The following is a 17,462-nucleotide window of genomic DNA, read 5'->3' on the forward strand; positions in this document are numbered from 1 at the left end:
TTACGTGACATGTAAGTCCTGTTTTCATTAGTGAGACCAAGAAGACTGTGTGAAGTTCCTCAGTTAATTCTTCTGACCCATTGAAAGCAGCAAAAAATAAATAAATCTGCTGCAACCTTTTTGTTTTGCTCTTTTTGTGTTGTACATGTCTGCTTATGACAAATTCATCTGAGAAATACAGACTCACTTATCAACCACGAAGCTGTACTGGCGTTGGTACTTTGACAGAGTGTCCTAACTCCAGCAGTTTCTGCTACAGGCTGGAAAAACAGGTGATCCAGCGTGAAATGCCTTGGCCAAGCTGTCTCTCTTCCCATGGCTTTTGAATGGATATGAAATCAAATTGCCAAATCTGATCTCAAGTCCAAAACAGGAAATGGTCAGGGGAAAAATTATTAATATGGAAAAACTGGAACACAGATCTGGAACGGGCTTTCTGATCAGCCAGTCCACCCCCATCCTATCTCAGGCAACCATGTCGTACAATCTCATTCTTAAACTCCCCACTGTAAAATTATTTTGGGTTTTTTTTGTTTGTTTTTTTTTAATGTACAGCTTCTATCAAAAACCATTCTGCACATTCGAATATGGGATTTTCCTACTTACTAAGATGTCAGAGTTATGCAGAATGTCAGCTAGCCTGAAGTAAGGACCACCTAAAAGCACCTTCAAGGCTTTCAGTGGAAATCTTTATTTAAAAACCCGCTCCTTCTAAGCAAATGACTTTTGATGGTGGTTGCTAATACATAGATTCCTGTGTAAAGGCAGAATACACACAAGGGGCTTATGAACTGTTGACTCCATAGCTCTGTACTCTGGCTATTGTAAAATATACGAAAAGCAGCTTCCCCCAAGATCAGTCCTCACCAGCTCCCCAAGATTGCTGCTGGCTTTGCTTCACCTGCTGAAAATGCAGCCTTGATGAGTCCTGTGGGGCCTGGTTGGGTCTAAGCTGAGGAAAACTCTCCGATTCAGTCTCCTGATGCCTCAGTTACCTTCATAATTCCTTTATTACATTTCCAATATGTTATGATTCCTTATCTCTGGCTTGAATACTAGCCCTACTATGTCACATAGGTAGTGTACATGAAGAGAGGACTAAACACTGATTCATTTAACAACCTTGCACCAACTACATGTCTTACCAAGGAGCCAGAGTTGAATCAGAGTCAAAACTGGCAAAAGTGGCAAAAGATCAGTGCATTTTATGTAATATATAAAGTTGAAATTCATGCATAAACCTCAGAGGTCAGCCTAGCTATCTGCCATACTCTCCTCCCCTGTTTGCACCACGAGCTCTTTTCCCGCTAAATTTATGTCACACAAGTCTCGAGTATCCTTCTCTGAAAGCATGGAGGGAAAGCTGGATTTATACATAGAACTTCAAACGAGAAAAGCACGCACGCCCCCAGAAAAAACATCTAGACGAGAGTGTATGTTATGGTTAAATGGTGTGCCTAGCTACAAGAAATGTTTTTTATTGGATGTATTCTTGTCACAAGGCAGAGTTTAGCTCTCAGGTTTTGTATGGCATTTAAAGATAGTCTATGATTTCTCCACTGGAAAACTTTTCAGGCTATAGAGTTTCTCATGTAGTAAGTTAGGAAATACAGTGTGATAAAATTGTGGTAGAAAGGAGACTTAACTGAGGTGGGATTGTTTGAGAGAGCAAGGACGTACACGTAGCAAACATCAGAGGAAGTCTCCATGTTTTCAGAATACAAAGTCACTGTCTGCAGCCCTTGTAAAAGAAGGACTTAAAGTGCACATTAAAACATGAACACTGCAAGAGTTATTTTTATTTCCAGCCTTTTAATGCGACGGACAGAACAAAAACAAAATCCATTGGAACAGCTCACTTTCCAGTGACAACAAGACACAGATTAAATCAAAAGAAAAAAAAAAGGGTTCAAATGAAAAAAAGGAAACAAGGAATTGGAACTGGCTATTTCACACACACAGCCAGCAGAACATCTAAGTGAAACATTTCATTAATGCATGACACTGGGTATTATATACAGTGGAACTTACAATGTGAATACATTTTGACCGCGCTAGCATTACATACAGCAAAGAAGTTTCTTTTGTTTTGTTTCCTTCACAGTTCCATGGCTTGATTCTTTCTAAAAGCAGCATTTGCTAAAATGTGAGTGAGAAACTGAGGGAGAAACTTGATAGAAATGTAAAGTATGGCTCTCAAATATACATAAACCTAAAAATATGGTCCCAGGTTTTGTGTGTCCTTTGAAGAGTCAAAGGACAGAAGCAGGGGACATAAATGGACCTAGGACCTCTTTAACAGTAAGAGTAAACTATGTTGTACTGTACCTTAAAGCAGGACCTAGAAGAGACCTTCACATCTGCAGAAAGCTCAGCTCCACGCAGCCTGGCTCTGTGCCGGCCAGTGAACCCCTCCCTGGGGCTGGAAGGCTCCTAAGAGCAGGCAATAGTTGCTCACTGCACTTCTCTGGTGCAACCAAGTCATATCTAGCTGCCTGACCTCTCCCCAGAGTGGAGAATATTTGGCTCTGGACTCGTATTTTCCACCCTTTCCTAATCTAAGAGATCCATAGACTGCCATGTATAAGTTGCACAGCATTTTAAGGGGACAAGAATCATGTGTTCATGGAAAGGGTCGCCCACCCAATCCCAAGCTGCACCACAAGTAGGACGTAGCAGAACCAGAGGTGATAGCAAAAACAGTCTTGCACAGCTGAAGCAAGGGGAGAGGTATGCAACCAACAGTCAAACTATCAGGGAATATAAAGAGACAGAACTCTTCTTGTAATACTTTTGGTCTTTTGTAATAGCAACTGGGCTTTCCATTCCTCCAATGGCTGTTTCTGCACGCTTGAAAGCTCAGTAAGGAACTGCTCCTGTGACCCCCTATAACTGCTGTGCAGATAAAGACAAGAAGATGCAGCAGGCAATTTGGATTCCCTAGACCCATCTTTTCCATGCCACAAAGACCCTGGCAAAGTCGCTGGACAGATGTGCCATGTATGAATGAAGTCCAGCTCTTCTCTAGAAGAGGTCTTTGGGGTTTAAGGCAGGTCCCTGTCTTCGTCCTCTGTGCCGTTCTTGCAGTAATATTCATGAATCTGAGGAAACAGTGCTCTGCAGGAACTGTCAGCGAAGTGGGCCTCTGATAGGCAGGAGCCTTCCTTTTTTCTGTGGATGGTCCACTTTATCAGAACTCCAAGACAAAGAAACTGTTCACTGCAGCAAATTAGGCAGGGGGAACCACTGAAGGAAACATGCTGGTCTTTGCACTGCAGGTGTGATGCTGACTTTTCATCAGAGGTGATGTCCCATAAGAGATCTCCTGCACGGTGCTCTGTGGCTCTGTGGTTTGGGCTCAGCCTAGCAGGTGGTCCACAGCTCAAAACACAGCCAGTGCTGAAGGGACTGCCCCCTACATTTTGCTCTTGAGAGTAGTGTGAGGCCTAGACAGCTCTAATTCGTTGCAAGGATAATAAACAAACAAGTTGAGGGTACTGGCCATATCTTGCGTACACTGAAGCTGGGTGGGAGTCATCACCCATAGCATAAGTATCACAAAGGTAAACGCCTGAACCTGACCACTACTCTGGATATCTCTGTTATCAAAGGACAGGAATAGGGACATCCAGTGCAACCTATCTTCTCCTAAGCATGGTTTCTGAGAAAGGTCACATATTGGCTGTTTCTTTCAACTGAGAATTATGGGAATCCAGGGCGATTAGTTCAGACTCAGACATCTATCTAACTTTTAGGTATCTACAGTTAGGTTATATGGTTTCCCCTTAGTTTTCCTCTTCCGTCTTCTCTGTTCTTTACTGGACTTTCCCAGTGCTACTAGCTGCAGTGTGTGTTTGCATTTTGTATTAGGTCATGAACTCACTGGTCAAATGTCAGGGGTAGGAGCAGGATCAAGACAACGTCCTCTGTTCTTGAACCATGCATTTTTAGAGGTGAAAAGTGTCTATTCATTCATGTGGGTAGCCAGGGTGACACAGACAGTAAGCTCCTATTACTCTTTACCTTGTCCCAGCTAATCTCCCGAACACAAAATTTACCAAACCAGACTCTGTGAAAAAGTGATTCTGTAAAGAAGAAAGGCTTATAAGACTGGGTAACCTTTCCTAATATCACGTTACCATTTCTGTCACCTTAAGACCTCATTTTCCTCCATCTCAGAAAATTGATGTAGAAGTTTTTCAAAATAAATATTGTCATTAGAGTCATTGTACAATGTCACTGGAGAACACAAATAGTCAGGTTTGTTGTCTCAACATTGGTTATATAGCCAATTAAGAGTAAGTGATTGGTCAGATAAATAAAGATGAGTTCTGGCATCACAGAGCAACACAACACAATAGTCCAGAACATGAAACAAACTACTAGTTGTTTTTTTTCCCCAAATACAGTGTGGTAAGTGGCATGAGCAGCCCAATAGGGATGGTTGAAGCATAAAGACCATGATGATCTTTGCGGTGTTGAAATATTTAGCTGCTTCTCACCATGCGAAACAACCAGACATTCTTTGAGGAAAAAACGCATTCTGGGCTGCGATTCTTGACAGAAGCTATGAACTGCTGCCAGACTGAAAGCACATAATTATGCTCACTCCTACCTTAGAGAAGGAACCTTGCTGTTTTGAACACAAATCAAATAAGGCCCTAAGCTACCCATAAAATGATGAAATGAGGCATAATAACCCTAGTTATTACAACAGCTCATGATTTTATCAGTTTCATAAACCTCAGAATAAATCTCAAAAATCCCAAATAGCCTGTTGTAGCCTAGCTACTCTGTAACTGCTTATCCCTGATGGATGTGATGACAAAAGAGTGATGCTCAGTAAAAGGTTCGTGTCATTGGCAAGGACTTGCTTCTTGTGATCTAACAGCACTCTGTACCCTTCTTCTGTCCTCTACAGTGGTGCTGAGACTCACTTCCATAGCTGTCTGGGGCTGGCGCTGATGTGAGCTATTGACGGCCTCTGTGCAGCTAAAGGCAGTGGTTTTAGACTTCAGTCTTGCTGGATTTCAGCCTAGCTTTGCTTATTTTTCTTAAAAAACAACAAAAAAAAGAGGGAGCCAAAGAAAGATTAAGAGGAAGGTCACTAGCAAAAGTATGAAACACCTTTTCATGTCACAAAACATCTTAGTGAGACAAATTCTCTGCATTAAGTGATAGTTTGTGGTCAATTCTGGTCTCTCACTGAGCTTGTTAGGAGGATATAATTAGCGTTATCTGGGCAATTGTGAGCATTGGTATTTTGTTTAATAGTATGCTTTTCGTTCTTGCTTCCCAAGAAAATATATCAAAAAATGCATGATTCACCGTGCTTCTAGGTGCAACAGAACTGAAGTCATATGATAAAAAGGGCATATGAATTTCAGAAATGATCTTTACAGGATGTCAAACTTAACTATCACACTTAATAGAGAATTTAATGTTCTGTACAGTGAAAGCTTGCTGTGTGCGTTCTCTGTATAACAAGTTAAATGGCTATAAGTAACTGTGCTTACAGTGCTTCAATGAGACCCAAATATATAAGAAAATCAAACATCATATCCTTTAACTAATATGGCTAAAATGCTGGTAAATTCTTAATTACCATCCTCTAGATATTAGACAAAAAGTTCCCTATTTACACTGGATAAAATGTACACATTTGGTTTGCTGAATGCTCCAACGTCATACCAGTTTCTCCTCTATGAAAGTTGGTAGGAAAAAAAAAATCTTAATCATCATAGAAATATAAACTCCCTGTGATCAATACATTTAAATATTTGGTGTCTGGCTATGAAGAATGATGTATCTCTAAATCGGTCATCGCTCCAGGCAATCTTGATTTAGTGTGATTAGTTTTTAATGTCTCTTTTAAGGTCTTCTTATAAATGCAAAAATGAAAAATTATAAATTCCAATGACTGATCACTTCAGTGTGTATATGTATGCACCCATGTGTAAATGCACACACACACACGTGTGTGTGTGTGTGTGTGTGTATATATATATGTATATACACATACATATATATATATAAAATTATGTATTTATATCTCTCCTAGACCTTGAAAGTGCCTAGTGATTCTTTATGCTCAAGTGAAGACAATAAAGGGCTTTGAGACTCTGCTTCTTCTGAGAGCTGAGCACACATCCTCACAGCCTCCAGAAGTGAGGACTCTTTCTGCCAGGTTCAGATAGTAACCCCAAAATCAGAAGCGCTAAGGTCATCAGTCACGTTTGGAGCTCTTGTCCCTATTGCTGGATCTCACCTAGAGCTGGTTTGTTAACTGCCTCCCATTCTGCCTTTTGTGACCAAGCACAGCTTTACAAACCGCCAGGGAGAGCTTGGCAAGGCAGGCAGTATCTCACAGCTCGGCAAAGGCGTACAGGGGTCAGGACCTGTTCTCCCACTGGACACACTCACACCCACACGGGCACACACGCGCACAGAGCTATTCACATCCTCTGTTGTGACACTGGGATGGAGAGGGAAAGGATAGACTCCCAGGCACTCCCCAGTGTAGGCAAGATTAAACACAAACAGCCAAGCTCTGCAATGTGTGTGCTGTAGCTGCATGCACCTGTCACGGCTCAAAAAGGGTCAGAAATTAGGGGTTAGGTTGTATCCCTTTGGGCTCTTCTTTCCCTCTGCCCTCTCTCTTCGAGGTATCGACAGAGCACTATACAAGTGGGCGTTTTGATTTTCATAAACATGGCTTTTCTGTTCTTCTTCTGCATTCCCCCCCATCATCCCCATGGCCTCAGTTGCTCACATCAGGACCTGGTCTCGAGTCTCTGGTAGGCGCAAAGCTAGCAGGCCACCTCCGACCAGAGCAGAGGAAGCCAGAAGGATGGGAACCACCTTGGTTATCCCAACAAAGGAGGCAAAGATTGAGTTCCCCAGGATGGCACCAAACTTGCAAAGCCCATTGAGGATGCCAAAGGCTGTTGCCCTGTGGGGAAGAAAAGCAGAAAGCAATGGTTAGGAATGTGGTTCTCAGCATAACTACAGGCGATCTCGGTGAGTTATTTTGTAAGTGCTCTTATGTTGCCCAGGCTATGCACCTGACAAACAAAGCCAGCTAGAGTAACTAAATATATCTGGTTTTCATGTCCGTATGAATGAAAATGTATGTGTGTACTTGTTTCTCCTTTTTATCTCAACTTCTCCCTGGTCTTTGAGTTGCCCGTTACGGCAGCTTTTGTCCTCCACAAAGAAAGCAGGACACAACCTGCTCTAGAACTTGTAAAAGACCTTCTGAGCACTGCTTGGAGTGTGTTGTCATCAGAGAAACTACCTGGGGACTCTTCCAAATCTTGCTTCACCCAGCAGCTGAAAGCATGCTGCTTCCTGGCTCTCCCCAACAGCCTGAAAAATGCAGAAAAGGTGCCTAATGACATTGCCAAAAAGGATCTTATCTCCAGCACATGCTCCTAGAAATTTCTGCGCTGCCTCATCTCCCAAATCATTCTCCGCATATGGTTGTCTCCAGGTTGCGGAGAGGAAGGCTGTCACAGTGATGAGCTATGACAAGAAGCTGGAGGGTACAGCCTGAAGGGCCAGACCTCCATGCAGATTTGTGGAAATTAAATGACTCTGCATATTTTATCTGCCCATAATTTACATATGCCCACACAAATTCCAGAATACAAGCAACCGTGCATTCAGAGTTATGCTTGCAAATGTCAGTGCTGATCAAGTACAGCTACGGCACTACCTAGCCCTTAAGGGTTTGTTAAAATAAAAAAAATACACCTCCTGCATCTACATGTGTCTAGAGTGAGTATTGTCTCTTTCTGCTAGGGAGTGAAAGGCCAAAGTCAGAGGGTAAGGACTGAAAAGGAGACAAAGGTCTGAGCACCTTTTGTTGGTGGGATAGAGCTCAACGGTGATCACATCCAGGGCATTCCAGGCGGCAATGCTGGCCCCACAGAACAGGCACTGCCAGCCGATCATTGCCGACTCGCTGTCGCCAAAAAAGAGAAAGAAGCAGCACACTGCAGAGATCAGCATTGAGCCACCTACGGGAGGGAGCCAAGAAAAACACGTTGGCATCAGTTTCCCCAGTTCATGGCCAGTCAACCTCACCATTGATAAAGATGGCCTTCAAGTTTCACCCCCAAAACGAACAAAATCCTCCAAAAACCCAAAATACCTTTATGCTTCCTATTTGTCTTTCTCTGATGTTGGAAACCAGCCTGAAAATGTTCTTGATCCCTCTGACCATCTAATCTTGCTGATATTCCTGCTATATTGAGACTCTGAAGACAGGCTTTTCCAGGCAGGTTTCCAGCATCTCAGACTTCCAGATGGACCCAGGAAGAGCAGAGACAAGTAAACGTGAAAGTCAGTGAGGAGCAAGAATCGTTGTGAAGGCTTTTCAACTTGAGTTTTGAGTGAAGAATTGCAATTCATATCATATTCAAATCACTTGACACATTTCTAGTCTCAATTAGGATAATTTACAGTCAATTGTATAAAGCAGTTGAGGTCTCTTTTAATTATAGCATCATTAGATTTCATGGCACATTTGCACAGGAGCCATAATTTTATGAATACCATTGAGGGAGAAAGTGAGAGCATTCATGCTCAGTTAGCCACAGTTCAGACTCAGAAATATTACTGTCTACATCTTCCCTAGCTAGGAATTTTCACCTGAAAGATGCAATTTTTGCAAAATCAAAATATCACTGGAATATTTCACTGGAAAATTCTGTTGTTGCTGAGGTATTTCCATTTACTATCAGGAAACCAAAGAATTTTTTTGGCTCGTTTGTTTGTTTTTGAGTTAATTTGACACAGAACAAAATAATTTGAGTGTTAAACTGGAACCAAAGAAGTGCTTCATTTTGGATGTTATGCCACTGTGGTGCACAGCTAATGGAAAGTTGCCATCCAGGACTCCATATCCTCTTCTGCTCCATACTATCTGGCCAAACTACATCCCCCGCTGTGCCCTACGGAAATTCCCTCTCCTTAAGAGGTACAAATGAGGATCACAGGAGGTACGCCAGGAGATCTGACATTGGACACAGGAGAGGGTTTAATGGAATGTGAGAAAGCTGAACTGAAGTCCCAGTGAACCACGTACCACAAAAGAGAAATTCAGTTTTTGTGTTAAGCTGACCAGAAATAATGTGTTCAGCAGTCTAATACGGGTGGGATGCCAGAAGGCTCTGTGTCAATTAAGAATTCCACAGTGAAACGTTCCTTCATGTCTTTACCAATTTTTTTCCTGTACTTTTCATTCTGCAGAAGAAATAAGCATTTACGATCCCAGCTGTTATCTCAATTCCAGATGAAAATAGAGTTATGTTGACATGTTTGCTGGGTAGATAATCTGATTCTCATTCAGCTTTTTTTTTTCCCCTCCACAGACCCTCTATTTTTCCTGTGTCTTTTGCAAATTCATTACATGAACCCTAATTTTTTTCATTGCAGTAGATGTTCCTGACACACATGTGAGATCACCTTGCTTGCCTTTTTACCTATCTAACAGTGAGGTCACCAGATTAAGCTAATTAAGCTCTTAGAAGAGAGACACAGGTGAGCTCAAGAGAGTGATTCAGTCTTTACACCTCAGTCCCATCCCTCATTTTACCAAACTCACTTGTCTGTCCCACAAGGCATGATCCGCCTTTTGCCTAGAGAGCAAGATTTGAACCTTGGAAGAAACAACGCCAGAAAGGCCCAAAGTAATTGTGAAGTTTATGAGGTGATAACTTAGTTCCATAAGACTAAAGGGCGGCACCCTTTCTAATCCATAATGCAGTCAGTTAATCTACCATACAGTCTCTCAAACCGTTTGTATTTGATCTGAAAATCAGAAACCTAAGAGAAAGAATTCCTAGGCTGTCAAACAGCCACAGCAAATAATCTTCATGAATATTCATTGCTACAAGCAGTCTCTCGTTTATTTGTACAGAATGCCATGGACATCAGCATTAACTCAGCAGCACCAAAAGGTTCCATGTCAGCTCAGACCCTGTTGTGCTGAGCACTGGATAAACACACAGGCTTTGACACGAAAGTCAAAATAACGGAAAAAAGCAATATGACACAGATGCGTAGAAAAGGCAGGTGAGGGGAGCAGATAACTTGCCCAGCACCACAGAGTAGATCACTTGCAGAAACAGGAATAGAATCAAATTGCTCTCAGTCGCTGACTGATGCCTCGCTCTCGAGACTTTTCACCTTTCTGCTCCATTTGATGTAGGAATGACTCATCCCCACCTGAGCCTGCTCTGCTTGTGTTCATACATGTAGGTGCAGAGACACCTTCATACTGACCTTGACTCTTTGCTCACACCCACAGCTCGTGCCACGTGCTCGTTATCCCCACTCACCAATCATCTTTATCCTCCCTATTTTGTCCATGAGTAACGCAGAGATGATGTTGCCTGGCAGCACGGACAGACTGCCCAGGAAGCTGACTAGATAGATCAGGAAGTCGTTGTCCTCCTCGAAGTCCAGGTGACAGCCCTCCTTCTGCTTCAGGAAAGTGCTGTTTATGAGCCTGCAGTTGATGAATTTGTGTTCGTAGAGATCTGCCAGGGAAAAAGGCAAAGACTTGATCCCGCTTGACTGATATCCCTTCACACAGCAGCAACAGGAGTCATGATCAAAACTGAATCGAAATCTGAGAGGTGGTCTCCACCAAACGGAAATGATCATTTCTAATTGGTATTTAAGTGGCAAATTACAGCTGCATGCTATGCATCTGGTGGACGTAAGCTCATGCACTTCCTTATATTTGTGGAATCGCCTGGACGAGTGTCCTATACCACAAGGACCGGGGCAATGCAGGCTGTCACTGTCACGATATTATAGCTTGTCCTCTATCAGAGGAGACAAGCTTTTGAAGGATAAATTAATGAATATTTTATTGCTTAGGATCGACAATAAGAAGTTGGATATGAACTAAAGAGAGAACCGAAAATTGTATTTTAGGCCAAATTTGTTGAACTGAGAGCTGGTAAACTGTTTTGCCACTACTTTAGCCTGCCAAGGTCTGAGAGCAGATTTCTGCATTTTCCCTGCAGTAGCAAATAACACCAGAAGCCATGTGGTTAAAAACACTGACAGAGCAGCTTGAAACGTCCTTTCCAATGCATTGTTGGAAACACAGAATTAAGCAAGAATCAGAACCTAAACCATAAATGAGAACAGCCTCAACCTGTGGAGCAATGCTAGTGGCAGCAAGAATTTTTTTGACAGGCTTATGCCTACATGGACAGCTAAGCTCAGTGTGCAGGAAAAGAAAAATGTCTAGCCAAGCTAGACGCCAAAAGCACTATATTTTTTTTCCAACTTTCTTGCAGAAACCAAATGGTCATAAAGCTAACACAACGTCTGGTCCCTTAGGCCATCTTCACCATCTTTCTTCTGTCATCACTGTGATTACCCATCACACATACAGACACACAGACCTCTATCATCCTTTTTCCCAGCATCTGATACAATACTTCCTAATTATAGAGACTAGACCATATTAGGAATGCCTTTACCTGTGTTATAAAAGACCGTGGACGCAATGGTGCAGTTTTCGAAGAAGGTCTCACTGGATGTCACATCTTCAAAATAACATTCCTCAAACAATGAATCCTCAAATCTCACTTCCTTGAATTTCATGCCAATAAATCTGTGGGGCAGGAAACAGCGTTTCGTTCTGTGCTTTGAGGCATTTCCTTTATTAAACAGTGTGTAATGACTGTTTCAGGAGACACAGCAGTAATGACAATTTCTGAGGTCATTTACAGAAAATGTGGTGCTTGAATGCATAGCTCTATTCTCCCTGCAAATTCCTACCCAATGCTTATACGTTTTGTAGTTTATTAGGGGAGATGAATTTGAACAATATTTTTAAGAGGTGTGGAGCTTTTACAATTTCTGGCAGCTTTTCCATTCCTCAAAATAGTCACATCTATGAAAATTTGTTGCTGAGGCAGAGCGGACACAAATCCCCTCACTTTCAGTACAAATCCATCTGAAGAAAACATCCTTTTGCTCAGTACATGACATTCTCTTTTTGGGCTGACATTGCTGCCTCCCATATCCTTCCCCTTCCTTAAGCATAAATAAAAATAGCCATTATCAGATGCCTATTGAGCCATTTGGTGAAAAACCTCTGATAGTTGTTCAAACTAAAAGTGATTATTGAACCAAAAATGCGTGCTGATTTCTAGAGGGAGCAGGGAGATTATCTGTGTACCAGTTGTACTCGTCTCTGTTCAAGGACTGCATGTAATGTAAAGAAAATAAATTACACCGGGAATAGTCATTGGTGTCGGGTGATTGATTTCTCCTCTGATGGGAAGCTTGACATTTCTGCCCTACCTGCCCGATGGATGACCCAATATTGATTTACCAGTGAGATTTTGTAGGGACACTGGGAAGATGCATTGGTTAATGCACAGGCATGTTTCCAAGATATGAAGCACTATTAAGTGCATTTGTTATTGCTCAAGCTAAGGAGGCCACAACTGTCACCAGGTAAAAAGGGTTCTAACATATACCCAGAAATTTAATTGAACTGAGCATTTTTAAAAGTCCAGTGCGATGGATATTTGCACTATTAAATGAACATTAACTTCTAAAAGATTTTATTAATGCTCAAAATAGAACATGAAGACTACTCAGGTCTTTTGTCCGTATAGAATGTTTCTCAGGTTACAGCAAAACTTAAGCTGATCTACATTTGCTCAGTAGTAGCTTGTGATGTATTTACTCTTAAAGGCTGTTAAAGCCCTTTTAATTTTCTTTCTTAACATCCATCTTTAAGAGAGTCACATAGCAATGGCCTGGTGTTCAATGGTGTTTTAATTCACAGTCAAGAGCTGGAGGGAAAATGGAGCTATAAATCATAATGAGGTATGCTCTAGGAATTACTAGTATGTAACTTGATCAGAATTTGAGTTATTGGATTGGAGAGGATCAATGAGGGAGTATAGTGATTTACAGGACAGTTTTAGGTCTCCATCCTGCTTGGTGCTGACCATCATCTATTCTCAATGAAGTTATCTTCCAGATATCTTCCAGAAGTATCTTCCAGATGGAAGATAAGGGTCTCTGGTCCCTAAATCTGACCATCATTCACATTTCATCTTGCTTTGTTTGACTGCTCCGTAGGCAGGGAAGTAGCAGTTATGGGCCCAGGTTCGGACCATCAAGGACAACTCCTTACTGCAGTGAAGGTCTCTGGCAAGATATGGGAGCACATGCCAGGGGGACCTTCACCAATCTCCGCCAGATATACATCAAGGAAATGTAGACAAGCAGTTTCTAAGGTAAAAGGAACAGCCCAGATAGGCAATGGGGTATGGCTTCAACTGTGAAGAGCAAAACAATGGGTATATTGTGTAACACCGGTACCTCCAGTGGTACCTCTCCATACAGCACAAGGGAGCTTGAGTAACACCGTGTCTAGTCTATCTGGAGCTATGGGATTGCCGTGGAGTTTACATAGGGGTAAATTTCCATCCATTACCTTGGGCTTTAGAAGAGTACAAATGGCCTCTACAAATCACTAGGATTTCTACTGTGTGGCACTCAGAGTGATTGAGGTGCAGGCTGGTTACAGAAGAAAATAACCAGATCCAGTCCAAAGAGGATAAAGGGAGGAAAACGGTGATCTGCTAGAGTAACTTCATTTACTTCAAAGCACTAAAAGAGAGAGTGAAACTGTGGGGAGAGGCAGACTTAATGAGGGAGAATCACACCAGTACAGCTGAGGGTCTTGACACAACTCACATCGAGGGGCTGCGGGATGGACACCGGGGTAAGTCATATCAAGGACTTTAAGGAAATATAGGGTTTTGTTTTTTTTTTTTCAAAAAGCAGAGAAAGAAATAGATTTGTTACTGGAGATGGTCTCTGCTGCCCAAAACCAGTAGATGTCAGTGTGTCCTAAGGAAAGAGAAGTCACGCTGCATCTAGAGATGCCCAGCTTATCCAGGCATGTGCCCATTCCCTGCTCACTGCTCTCAGCAAGCAGCTGCCAACGGAGTCTACTGAGAGTAGGACTCTGGAAAACTTCTCAAATGCATTTCCTTGTCTGGAGACGCAGGTGGCTGAGGCAGAGTGTGTGAAAAGCAGGATAAAAAGAATATTTGGTTTGTGAAAAACTGCTGTCGGGATTTGAGTTATAGACTTTGCACCCAAAAGAACAACCGAAATCCTCAGTTTTGTGGAAAAGGAAGGAAAGGAGTTTTCTAGAAATATATTTTAGTTCCTTTGAAACCAGAGTTCCTTATCCACATGTGCCATCTCCCCTCCAGTACTAATTAAACCAAGTTCTAGTCACTTACTTATCGTTTTTATATTCCCCATTTCTGTGGATCTGGTTTTCCAGGGTGAAATTAAAGGTGAAGTGTGACACTTCTTCCTCATCAAAGATTTTCACACGGGATTCGTACGCCTCTTCTTGGAGATATCGAATCATGTCAGGGAACCAGACAATAAGGCCATAGTAACTGCAGCCAGATGGGAAAAACATGTTAGGCATAAAAGATCCTGTGCAAATGTCACAGTGCTTTTCCCAAGATCTATTTCATATTCTGTAAACCTGTCAGCTTCCTAATGTGAATGCATTTCTGATGCAAGTCCTTGCTCAGCTCTGACACTGGGCTAAGCAATGTGGGTCTCTAGTATAAGCACCTGCATTATATAGCATAAACACCTAGCTGCTCTCAGAAGCACATTAATCCATTTCAGTTCACCTAAAGAAGGACAACTAATTTAATTTTCACTGACATTGGATCCTGGGTTGAGAAATATAGCAATGTGCTAAACTTGCTCCCCAACAGTTATGCAGAGCAGCAAGAAATATGGGAGCTCCTCTTTGATTGCAGGTTTCTGCAAGCGTGAGGTCATAGTGACATTTAGACTGTTGGACAGCTGAGACACAGGTAGATTTTTGGGGACACAAGACATGTGGACAGCATCAAATGAAAGATCTAGAGCTGAGAAACTCTATATACTAGTATACACTAGTAACCACCTCTCAAGTCCTGGTCTGTTCAGAGCACCTTGTGTTTTCTTATAAGCAATCGGATCACTCAATATTTCATAGGAGAGCATGGCTAAGTACGCAAAGACTCTAAAATAAGAGCAGCATTCATTTTGTAACTATTTATTTAGAAGTGATTATTCAAACACTGAGGGCCCTCAGATAACTCTGGTTTCTTGAAAAGGCTGGAGAAGTACCTTACCTTAAGGCCATTGTAAACCAAACCACAGCCAGAATCAATGTGTTCATCCTGTACTGGGCTGTTAAACAATATAGCACATTGTCCCAGACCTACAAATACGTAAGAAGGAGTTAGTTGCAAGGAAGTCCTAGCAGAGATTTGAGAGATTAATTTCTGAGTGCCTCATAAATTTAATGTTTGCACTAAAAAGGGCTCATTTGGGGAAGGTCAGATATGTGGCTTAGATTCAATGTTTGCTCAAAATTATATTTATCGAGGTAGATTTCATGGCTTACAGAAAGATCATGTATTCCGCTTATGTCCCAGGGTACTTGATCTGAACCATCTGTCGTGAGCTGGAACGCATGACTAGAATAGTGTGTCTCAGTGATGGCCCAGGATAATGCAGTGTCTCCCTCAGCTTATGTCAATTAGTTGTGGATATGAGCCTGTTCTCAGACCTTCTGACCATTCCATCTTTTCATACATATGCATGATCTGCTTTCAAACTGAGCTATAAGCTAACTGGAGAGCAAAAAAACAAACATAATTGACACTTTAAGCCAGGTAGGATGAACTCAAGTGTGACTGAAGGCAAGAACACCAGAAGGGAGATGGAGATCAGCTCTTCTTGACCTACTGCAGGAAGGATTGCCTGGAACGAGAGGTGACAGAACTTTTCATGCTCTTAACGTTACCATATACACATGGTAAGAGCACCTACATTGCTAATAACTAAGAGAGATTGTCCTTTACTTTAAGTTTGTCCTCCCAGACTAGAAGCATCTAGAAAGTTCTACAAAGTTCTGCATGTGCACAGGTAAACCACATAGACTGTGGGGAATTTTAAATTAAGTGAAGAGATAATATAACAGCGCTAGAAACTCACCCTTAGGAAGAGCAAGGAGCAAGCACTCTTACGAATCCACTAGGGGTGGTAAAGTCACTTAGGCTTGGGTGAGAAGGAATCAATATTAATCCATTTAGAAGGAGAGTCAAGTTCTCGGGGCTCTATCTCATCCTGGAAGCTCAGCCATTAGTGCAGCGTGACTACCATGGTGCTCATATGGTCATTTTGGGACCTGGCTGGCACTGTGGCAGCCTGCATGTACACGCATATGTATAGTAAGTGCAGTCAGATTACACGCCTTGGCAAACACTAGCAGCCTTTTTGAGCAAAGGTCAGGATTTCAGAATGCAATGGCCTGAAGCTATGGAGCACTGGACTCCAAAGTGCAAAAGCCCGGCTGCGATGGTTTTTGTTCTCACCTGTTTGAAAGTGGTGGTGAATCTGACCAGCCACCGCTGATACCAGGTCCCTGTTGAGCTCTGGATTTCGATAAACTCATCTACTTGCTTTGGAGTTTTGATATAGGACACCTAAAAAGAAAAGAAAGAAAAAAAATGAACCAAATTTTCTAGGGCTGATATTGGGTGGATTTTACATTTCACTGTCTTCTCAGCAATGTTTGCCACCAGGAGTTCCTTACTATCTTTTCCTTGAATATTATCATTAGAAAGTGATTTAATTGATCTTATTATAGTGAGAGATTTTATCATAGGAAGAAGTCCTCCTTCCTGCCTTCCCTCCTGCTTCCTTCCTTCCTCTCACTCTCTCTCTCCTTTCCTGAAATATTTCTGATGCATCACGTCCACTTCAATCTTTCATTTATTGGTTTATTGGTTTATGCCTGTGCGCTAGGTGATTTCTGTAGCCCTTAGATTCCCCATCAGAGATCAGGACTGGGCAAGTACTGTAAAAAGTATCTGCACGATTAGCATATCGTATCTACATCAAACTATGCCCTCAGGATCTTTCTTCAAATACAACTGGAAGGAATATTCCCCAGTTCGGCACATTTTAAATACCACTGACAGAACTGCTATGACAAATGAATGTGTAGATGGAAATCTTTGCATCTGAAAATGGATCCAACCACAACGTGAAATCTCACCATACAATCAGTTTGTTCCATCAAGGCAGACTGAATTTTTTGTATTATACACCTTAACTGAACTGCTCCTGAAGCCTCAGAATGAATCCCAGCAAAAATTTACTGAGTAACTTTGAATAAAGGACATGTTCAAGGAAAGCACGATCTGTTTGTAAACATGAAAATGAGGTGAAAATTTACTGACTAAATTACTAAGTAGGAATGATTCGCTTGGCTTGGCTGTACTGTCGCTGTGTTCTTTTTGCTGGCACTGTTTAAATGTCAGATCTGGGAACTGTCCCTGTAACAGCTGACTCATGACAAACTGGCAACTTCTGGC

The 17,462-nt window shown here is 42.0% G+C and overlaps 1 protein-coding gene across 4 annotated transcripts in view; it reads right to left on the reverse strand.

The window, feature by feature from the left end:
* Nucleotides 1–1,792: 1,792 nt before the first annotated feature.
* The window catches only part of SV2B (synaptic vesicle glycoprotein 2B), a 74,688-nt gene continuing 59,018 nt past the window's right edge, over nt 1,793–17,462 (reverse strand). For all 4 annotated transcript variants that reach the window (XM_068958610.1, XM_009681237.2, XM_009681235.2 and 1 more), the window contains 7 exons: nt 16,458–16,568; nt 15,210–15,298; nt 14,307–14,471; nt 11,508–11,641; nt 10,347–10,547; nt 7,862–8,021; nt 1,793–6,952 (listed from right to left, as the gene is read on the reverse strand). In XM_068958610.1, coding sequence (XP_068814711.1) covers nt 6,769–6,952; nt 7,862–8,021; nt 10,347–10,547; nt 11,508–11,641; nt 14,307–14,471; nt 15,210–15,298; nt 16,458–16,568 — 1,044 coding nt within the window. In that variant the 3' untranslated portion in view covers nt 1,793–6,768. The remainder of the gene's footprint in view (nt 6,953–7,861; nt 8,022–10,346; nt 10,548–11,507; nt 11,642–14,306; nt 14,472–15,209; nt 15,299–16,457; nt 16,569–17,462) is intronic.

The sequence above is a fragment of the Struthio camelus genome, chromosome 12, assembly GCF_040807025.1.
Source record: "Struthio camelus isolate bStrCam1 chromosome 12, bStrCam1.hap1, whole genome shotgun sequence".
NCBI classification, from domain to species: domain Eukaryota; kingdom Metazoa; phylum Chordata; class Aves; order Struthioniformes; family Struthionidae; genus Struthio; species Struthio camelus.